This window comes from Pinus tabuliformis, chromosome J (genome assembly GCF_031772625.1).
Source record: "Pinus tabuliformis cultivar Carrire ecotype Pingquan chromosome J, CPIR1, whole genome shotgun sequence".
NCBI classification, from domain to species: Eukaryota; Viridiplantae; Streptophyta; class Pinopsida; order Pinales; family Pinaceae; genus Pinus; species Pinus tabuliformis.
The window spans coordinates 1,094,313,335-1,094,323,114 of record NC_142295.1 but is presented as its reverse complement, the minus strand read 5'-3'; the positions used below and the strand labels follow the sequence as shown (position 1 = coordinate 1,094,323,114).

Here is a 9,780-nt window from a genome sequence, read left to right as displayed (position 1 = left end):
GTTGATGCCTTAGATATTCGACTGAGGCAGCCACGTTCTCAGGACCCATCCTTTCAAATGCAACTATCAAATCCAGATTTGTCAATGCAATCATCCACTGAAGTAATTCTAAGGTCTAGAGAACGTGCCATCAGAAATACAAGTTTTGCAAGGGAAGTATCAAGAATTGAAACAGAAGAATAAAAAGGTAGAGGAAAGTCTAAGAACCCAAGTTTGGTCGTAGTTAGCTATGGAATATCAAACCAAATTACTCTCAGCAATGGATGTGGAAAGGATTCAACTGAAGCTATCACTTATTCATCCTACCCAATCCATCCAAGTTGGTCCATATTTTAAAGCACTAAATGTCTCAATTAATATAAATGGCATCCTTCTCCCTGATAAAATTGATTTTCATAAGCAAACCGGTGAAATGCTTTATTATGATCTGACCAAAAATGCATTGACTATTTCAAAAGCACAGAAATAACTTCAAAAAGTTTCTAATCAATTGAAGCAGGAAAAGGTCAACTTTAGACCCAAACAAATCTAGCTTGAGGAATACAAAGAATTAATAGTAAGATTAGGATTTGATCCTAAATACAAGGAAGCCATTAAAACTCTTCTATAGAACTGGGGGCAGAAACACAAGTCTTAAAAAAGAAGCTGGAAATGCCAATCTCAAAACATGTTCAGACATCAGAACTCCTCCAAGTAGAGAAAGAAAAAGAACAGTTGCTAACAGAAATTATGGAGAGGAATAATGAAATTATTAAATTATAAAAGAATATTCAAAGATCTGGAACAATTACAAAAAAACCATGTTTGCATAGCTACCTCTTTTATTTCTATAGAAGTTCAGACTCCTCAAGATCCTTCAAAGCAGCTAGCTAAGGCTCTTTTAGACCTTAAACTAATTGAAATTTAATAGAGTAAAATGCAAAAGGTTATGCAATGTCAATTAGAGGAGATAGCAGATATGAAAATGCAATTGTCCACAAAGGAATAGTTTAATTTTGATATTGTTTCATAAAAAGATTCCCGAAAAATACATGATTCATACTAGTTGTCCCTAAAATTCAAATTCATATCAAGACTGATCACCTACTTATTCATCTTCAAGATGTATAACACACCACTAAATTGGATTTTTTTAGTGCAGACAAAAGATACTTTAAGGATGTACTAATTTCTTTGGCCTATGCCACTTAGATATCAGGAGAAATAGTTTGGCAGCATTTTTGTACTTCCCTGAGAATATTTCGGAAGAGAGTTCAATGGTAGAACGATCGAGTGATGCTAATCAATTCATAAGGCTCAAATCTAGATCCCGAACAACTCGAGGTTCTTGTTAACGGTTGTTTTCTCCTCCCGACTTGAGCAAAATGAAGCTAGATATGAATCTGGATGAATTCAAAAGTGGATATGAATCTAGAATCAAGTTGCCCATGTCACTGGCTTCAACCATGTGATACAAAGTAATGGATAATTCACACATGCAAGACCATGAAATACCACTGAACTCCTCTAATCAACAGTCAATTGCCTCCAAAAAAAACCATTTGAAACCCTTTGTCGGCATTTACAATATCTCTTTTACATATTGAAATATTGTAAAAACAATTAACTCAATCTAATAATATGAAAATGACTAATAATATTTTATTTAAAACGTGTGAAATCACCTTTACTATGAGTACTAATATTTATGACCTTTAAAGTACTTAGAGCACTATCACGGCTAACTATGAGTTTTTATCCACCATTGAGAATGTGACAAGTACCATTAACTCAAGCAAAGTCACCTGAACCAATGGGGATGATGTCATCCCCTAAAATGTGATTGGTTCCCATAAAGTCAATTTTGATTGTACATTTTTGTTTTGAGGCCCTTTTTTTACCTCAAAATTTCTCTAATGCTATAATCGGAGATCCATGATCTCTAAGGAAGAGAAAACCTCCCAAATAAGCAAGGCTAGCTAGAATAATCCAAAGGGTCATTTCCTATGCTAGGAGATTCCACATCATTTATTTCCAAATCCTACAAGTGCTTGGTTCATAGGTAGAAAACATGGCGAACATGGGGACTTCTCTGAAAATGATAAGTGCATTTTGAAGGATGACAGGGAAACTAGACAACGCCTCACTCAATTCCTTGATCAAGGTTCCTAGGGCTATGGTTTTGTAGCCCGTGAAAGGAAACGAGTTAGACAGGGCTTATCTAGAGTAAACCTTCGATGAATCCTCCTACATGTGAGCTCCATCAATATGTTATTCTTACCTTTTCTAGCATGGAATTCGTAGAGTCTAGGTTAAATGGATTGAATGATAGAGTGTCAAGCATTCCTACTAGAATTTTCCCTACAAACTAAAGTGTCAAGAAATTGTTGAGTAGTTTGTTGTGACTCTAATTCTCAACCCACCTAGGTGCCCCTCTAATACCTCACTCTCCAAAAGGATCATAAAGAAAGAGAAGGAGGGGCACAATGGCTCACAATTGCCGTTGTTTTCATCTACTTGGTAAATTACAAGATTGAGGCATAACTTCCACCATCATGAAAGGGAAATTGAGGACATGGCCACTAGTTTGGTGATGGATTTGGAAATGTGAAATACTAACAAACAGCAAAGCCTGGTGAACAATTCGACAAGGGGCAAGCACACCTAAAGGTAGGCAAGAACCTCCTCACAATCAAGCACTGGGAGAAGGAATAAAAAGCAACCACAATCATTATGAGAGGTTAGCAGCTTGAACAATCAATCACTCTATTATGGCCTTTCTGACCTTTTGGTGCATATTTCATCCCACCTCAATCTCCACCGTACCCCTTGCTCCATTGAAGACTCTGATGTCTCAACTAACCCTGTGCTCTCTGAAGATTTTATTGGCTCTTATGTAAGAAAAAGTAGAAACCTCAAGGAACCTGTTGTTTATGCCCTTAACAAGCCTTGATAGGTATTACTTTATGTTTTAAGTTTTGTCACATGCTTTTATTGATAAATCACTTTATTAGAATATATACTTGTAGTTTGTTAAGCTAGGTAGTTCGGTTAGACTATCTGCATATGTTAAACGATGTTCTTCTTTTGCTTGGGAAACAAGAAAATGTTTCGGTTTTGACATGTATGAATGCTACGTAGGAATGACTACAGCGATTTTTGCTTATACCAGTCTAGATCCATATTAACTCCGGACCTACCAAGCATAGAGAGGGATCAAATCTCTTTTTACTCTAAAAGACAGTTGCGTCTCAAGAGATTTGATCCCTCTCGATACTTGGTAGATCCGAAGTTAAGATGGATCTAAGCCGATTTAATTTCCTCCTTTAAATAGGCTATATTCCACATTAATACCATGGGTTCTCATAAACCTAGAGCTTAATAACTACCAGTAACTTGACCAAGTCAAGTTTACCTTATTATTTTAGTTTAAATTTATTTTTATTTTAACGTAGAGTTATTTTTATTTTATTTTGACAGAGTAAAAATGTTTAACATAGGGTTATTTTATTTTATTTTGACCAAGTAAAAATGTTTGCAGGACATTACATCTCTACCACACTGGACTGGAGAGCAACTCTTGATGCAATAATTCAACCATCACCTCAGAAAAAAGAAAAGAAGGTATAATATTCATTTCTTTTGTGATATTGTTTTCATTATATATGCATAAGTGAGTTATTATACCTATCAAAGGCGGGTTATATTGTTTTTTGTTTTGGTCAAAAACACTAAATTTCAATTAATTTTGAAATTTTTAAAAAGTTTAATAAAGTTTCGAAAAAAAAGAATATTAAACTAAATATTTTGAAAATTAAAGAATAATTTTACATTTTTTAAATGTAATTTTTTTTCTAATTGGTTGATCACTATTTTTAAGTAGTTTTAAATTGAATTAGAATTATATTAAAAAATAAAAAATCTAAAAAAAAATTATATTTGCAAGTATCATAATAATTTAGACTGCGTTACAATACCATGGACCAATATCATGACTTATCAACACCACATGTTCAAAATCCATAACTCATTTCAAAATCAAAATAATTTAATTTAATTTAATTTTATAGCATTTTTTAAATTAAAACTTAATACTCACAATATAACAAGATTATTAACCATGGATATTTACCCCCATTTTACCATGGATACTATTAACTTGTAAATAGGCTTTGTACCATGACTTATCAATACCACTTGTCCAAAAACCATAACACATTTCAAAATCAAAATATTTTATTTTAATTTTATTTTATAACATTTTACTTTTAATTAGTTTTAAAAATTTTAAATAGATTCTTGAAGTTTCTTAAACTCTTATTATATTAATTTTTTGTAATTACTTTTAATATTATATTAATTTAAAATTATATTATTATTATTATTATTTTCCATAAGAAACCCGCGTGAATAGATGTTGTTATATTCCATCCATCGAATGAGCGCTAGTATAGTTTTTACTTTGTACTGCTGCCATGCAGTGGATAGCAGTTTCGTTAATTAATATATAAGTTAATTAGTGTAATAAGACTGTGAGCAGCAATTAATGATAGGTATAGTTATCCCTTACTGCATGATACTGTTGGGATCAAAGAAGCACAGTGAAACTGCTATACAGAGTTTAGTACAGCTAACTAGTAAAGTTCTTCCTGCATTGAACTCTTGCGTAGGACCATAAAAAGTTGATCTCCTAATGGGTGGATTAGGTGTCTTTCTGCATTTGTCTATGCCTTTGACAAAACCCTAAGTTTTCTTAAACATAGTATGTCTTCTCATTAGCTGGAAATTTGAAGAAATACTGAAGAGATGGCAATCCCCAAGCATCCTCTTAAACAGGGCCGCAATCCAAGCAGCTTAACTAGTCGTACAGGAAAGAAACACAGCCACTGCAATCGCAAATAATCAAGCGCCAAAAAGCTTTCACAGATTGATTCATGAAATTCTCTTGCCAGGTACAAAATAGTGATAACAATACTGGTTTAAGAATGTTTATGCACTATGATACTCGCAACATTCTCCAAGAGCACCATGGAGATAGTGGGATAGTAAAGGAAGGAGCCCTTAACAGTTCTAAGGCCTAATTCAGAACCGTATTTCTGTATGGTAACGTCAGTCAATTGCTAGTCACAGGTTCCCTTGATATGCATTAGTTTTAAGGGTTTTTTACAAAAATGTAGACCAATCACATCTTTGGATACAATGAAGGCAACAGATGACTCAGAAAAGATTTAACAAAAACATTAATAGGTCAAACATTGGCATAGTCTCCAAGTTTCACACTACAAACCATCCAGATATCCTTGTATGGCCCTCTGCATATCTGCATACCAATCAGCAACATGAATGTACTAAGCAGGAAATTGCATTACAGTTGCAGACTTCACATTTTGATTTTCTGTGAACCCAATAACAACAACTGACATCACCTTTTCTAGGCAAAATGTATACGTGTATTCTCTCTGGTACCCGCATGCAGTTTCCGATGTCACTTTTACAGCCTGTACAGCTCGGCAATCACCCCTTCCATGGAAGAAAATAGAAGATGCTGCCTATAGGAGTGACAAAACATGCATTGTAAGTGCACAACAAAATACTTTTGAATTCTAAATCTCAGAAGCTTAAAATCACTCTGCAAATTCATGTATGCCACTCTCAAGAACTTATCCAACCTGAAATACTAATTAAACTCTTCTTTTGAAAGACAATGATAGAAAATTCACTACACATAATGACTCTTGGCAGTACATCATTCTCTACTGGTGTTGATATATTCATGCCAATCATGGATGAAAAGATAATTGGTTAGTGAAAACTGCTTTCCTCGCCCCCCAACCTCTGGGTATCTATATGTATCTTAATCTAATATTTACTCATATCATTGCAGAATGTTATAGGCATGAAATGTACTGAAAAAATTAAATTCTTTGCTTCTCACATATTGGTTGTTACATGATTGAACCTACACATTTTAGATAACCTGAAACACTTTGAATCAAAGTATCTACTATGCTCCTCAATAAGAATTCTGCATTCTGACTTTATCCAAACTTCAGCAAAGAATAGTCTGACATCTATATAACCACATTATACTTCTAAGGCAATTAAGACTTTACATGAGCTTCCTAAGCCCTGATCTTTGAACCATCCAAAGACAAGAAAGGCAATTTAATGTTTCCAAAGCCATCCTGCTAAGATATAATTAAAAATTACGAATATCCTCTTGTTTGTTCTCATCCCATATACCTAACTTTTAGAATGTTTTACGGAAACAACAATTGAGATGTTTTTCAGTTCAAGGATGAACATAAACTAAAGTGAGGATTTCTTATGAATGCAGACATTCAAAGCTATCAAGCGGGGTGTAAAATTATTCAATATGAACAGCAGTTGGCCCTTAGAACTAGCCATCATGAGAAGAAATCCCTTGAACCAGTTCAAATGAAAACAATCAAATTCCATCTCTAGCAGAGGTCTACCATATTTTCCTGATCAAGTGAATATAACAGAAGGAAAGTAAAAATAATAGGAGGTAAAATATATAAACCCTTGGAACAGCACAAAGTGTATGTCATGCATTATTAGACCTTTCTTTTGGTTTCTATAATAATGCAATCCAAAACACCCTTGAACTTGACCTTACTACATCATGGAATATACTGAATTGAGACTTGAAAAAAGTTTCTTATCTTGCCTATTACCCACCAAAAGTGGGTGACCCCATAGGAGAAAATTTTCTCCCATCGTCTCTTCCAGCTGGCCTGCCAGCAGCCCCTGATAGCTACTACTAGCCAACGACGATGTGTCATTCATATATCTGTCACCTGCATCAGTTATATGTTTCCTTGCCCATTTGGCAAGAACACAAGTTGGAAGGTGGGCTTCCGATCAAAAGGTACTTTATTCATTTTGCAATCGGGTGCTTATCCTTGTTTAAATTTGGGCATATGGCATGGATTATGGGGTAACCTAGAAGAAAAATGGGTTTTCACTGTGATCTTGTTCCCTCACCTTAAATGGGGGCTTAATCTTCCATCCTAGTCCAGTGGGACATCCCCTAATGGTCCAATGGGTATAGGAGGGACACTACTTGGGAAACCACGATTGAGATAGCGTAGTCCCATCTCTCCCTAATCCATACTTACTACTTTCCATCTTACATTATAAACCCTATATTCCACCTCTCTTCTTCGGGTTCAACTGACCATTGGTTCTCTAGGATTTGGCACTATACATCCTCATATCTGGGTAGGGCCTAAAACTTTGCCCTGGGAAGTTGATGTAGCTAAAAGAACAAGAAAAAGCATATGATAGCCACAAGCAAAAACAAAAGGAAATCAAAATGTAAAAGATGGCAAAGACATACACATTAGCACATGGGCAAAAGCCTAGCATGAACTCTACCTCACTCATTATGGCAATCACTCTGTTCCTAAACACATGTTGTTCTTCATATTACGAGAAGGAACCCTTGCATGTCCCAACCCATGATGGGCAATGAGCTTCCTCATCATTAAGGGGGTAATAAGTAATATACATCATACAAAGCAAACTCTAACCATTTGAGCTACGAGCAGTAATACAAAGAAAAATCAAGAAAAAGTAAAAGGCGCACAAGAGACATGGAAAAACAAAGGTCAAGTTTGTAGCTCATGCATCCACGATTGCTCCCTCCCCACATCTGTATACTCAGGATGAGGAACCTATCATTGCTGGTGACTAGTCCCTTTGACCATGGCACTTGGCCATGAAGTCTTCTCCCCTTTATTCCATCATTATCCACATGACACCTATCAACTGAAGGGTGGACCAAGGACATGCCACTTCCCCTTGGGGGTTGGAAACACCTAATAGGTTGGTCTATTAACCACACCTACCTAGGGAGGTAACACCATTGCGAGTTCAGAGACTTAATTGTGGAAAAATGATTAAATTGTGAAAATTTCACTGCTGAAATTCTATTGCAGTAACTAGAATGAATTCTTCTAACTGTAAATTAATTTAGCAGTTTATTGCTACGGCAAAAACGAATTAATCACATTGCAATCTTCACAAATAAAAAATATTGCGGAAGATAAACTGGAAACGGAGTAAATACTAGAACACACACACACACAAATATAACACCGTTATTTTTGGACAAAAGTCCTCAGAAAAACCCAATGTGGGAAAATCAATGCAACAGTTGAGGGTTTTTATTATTAAGCAGCAATGAGAAAATTTTGAGTACAATAAATATCGCCAAACTGGCGAATCTATCCAAGAGAAATACTAGCAAAAATATCTAAGGGAATTAACCCTCTCTCCAAGCAATCCTAGCATTGTCTGACCTCTGAAAAGCTAGTCGTCCAAACTAGTTTGCGCAGGATCTGCGTCCCTCTGCATTGTCTGCCAAACACACTACCTGAAACAGATGCCAATCTAACCCTCCTATCTGCTGCTTACTGGGAAAATGCTCCTCCGACCCTCTGGAAAATATTCATGGCCTCTGGAGCTGAAAATGTCTTCCCCTTTAGTTGAATCGAATTGGTCACTTGAATCTTTACGCTGCCTCTGCGCAACCTCCTGGAGAAAATTTTCAACCTCCTCTTTCTGACTCTCAAGAGCTGGAAAACTTCCTCTGAACTCACTGTCTTTGCCCCTCTCTGTCTATGTGTCCCCTCTCTGGCTCGATCAAGGAGCTCAAGCAAAGTAGGAAAAAGAGACTTGTTTGGGTGATTTTTGTCTTTGCTAGGGAGCCGAATTTGATAGAAGCAGGGCCAAGTAGGAGAGGGATAATTCTGGAAATATTTTGGGCTTGAACTCTTCCAGGAACAGGAGCCGAATTTTCTGTTTGGTTGTAGGTAAGGTCGAAGCCCTGTAGTGGTTTGTTTGGAGGCCAAAAGGTCTGTTTTGAGGGCACAAAACAGCCAAGCAATCAGTTGTGGAAAGGTCGAGTATGAAGGCAGATAAGGCAAGATATTAGGGAAGGTTTTAGTGGAGTTTTGGAGGAGAATTGAGGCAGGACAGAGGGTTGTTGCAGTGCCCTAACTGGGCTGAAATTATCTCAGACTAGTGTATGCTCATAACCAAGTAAGTGAAAAGTTTTCCAGAGGTATGTTTCTCCATAGTTTGATTTATTGCTTGTGGTTAGTTGGTCCAAGATTAGAGAGATTGTTGGAGCATCTTAAGGTTGTTAGAAAGGCAGCAAGAAAGTGTCTTTATTGTGCCCTAGTTTAGGGCTCTTTCAAATGATGTGTTGTCCTTAAAAGGGTCATCCTAAACTTTGTGAACAAGTGCATAGAATGGGAGGTCGAGACCCTAAATGAAGAGAGGTATGTGTTGAAGAATCTAGGGCATGAAGTTAATGAGATTCTTCTTACCATGATAACTATTTGTGAGAAATTTAACATTTAGCTTATTAGCATTTTTGTTAACATTAGTGTGACTTCTTTAGTTCATCAAATAGCTATCATAACAAAGAGAATAACACAAAAATTTGGCTCTCTGCCAGGGCCAAAACCTCTCCCTCTTGGAGAGGAAAACCCATACAAAATTCTTCTTCTAGAGATTCCCATTGACGAACACCAAGACCATGACCCTTGACTGACTGAGCCACTCCAAGACCAAGGCACCAATCCTCTTCGTTGTATTGCTGAGATCATCATCATCACTGCATTGTGAAGACATTCATTAATGCTGCAACATTACTGTGCTTCCACTAAGAGACTCATCATAACTATGAGCATCATTGTTGCTACATCACACGGAGATCACAGAGATCCTCTTTACCATGTATATTCCGAGACAGTGAGACAGTGATCA

General features: G+C 36.3%; 1 protein-coding gene across 8 annotated transcripts in view; it reads right to left on the bottom strand.

Annotated features, from left to right (window-relative positions):
• Positions 1 to 4,878: 4,878 nt before the first annotated feature.
• LOC149230848 (uncharacterized) overlaps positions 4,879 to 9,780 on the bottom strand; it is a 154,965-nt gene continuing 150,063 nt past the window's right edge. For 3 of the 8 annotated variants that reach the window (XR_016248032.1, XM_089379074.1, XM_089379070.1), the window contains 2 exons: positions 5,406 to 5,528; positions 4,879 to 5,299 (listed from right to left, as the gene is read on the bottom strand). Coding sequence is in view for 6 of the 8 variants with exons in the window: in XM_089379074.1 (XP_089235200.1) it covers positions 5,228 to 5,299; positions 5,406 to 5,528 (195 nt within the window). In the remaining 2 variants the exon portion in view is untranslated. Of the gene's footprint in view, positions 5,529 to 9,780 lie in introns of all 8 variants that reach the window. The other 5 variants (XM_089379073.1, XM_089379071.1, XM_089379069.1 and 2 more) reach the window with 2 other exon arrangements.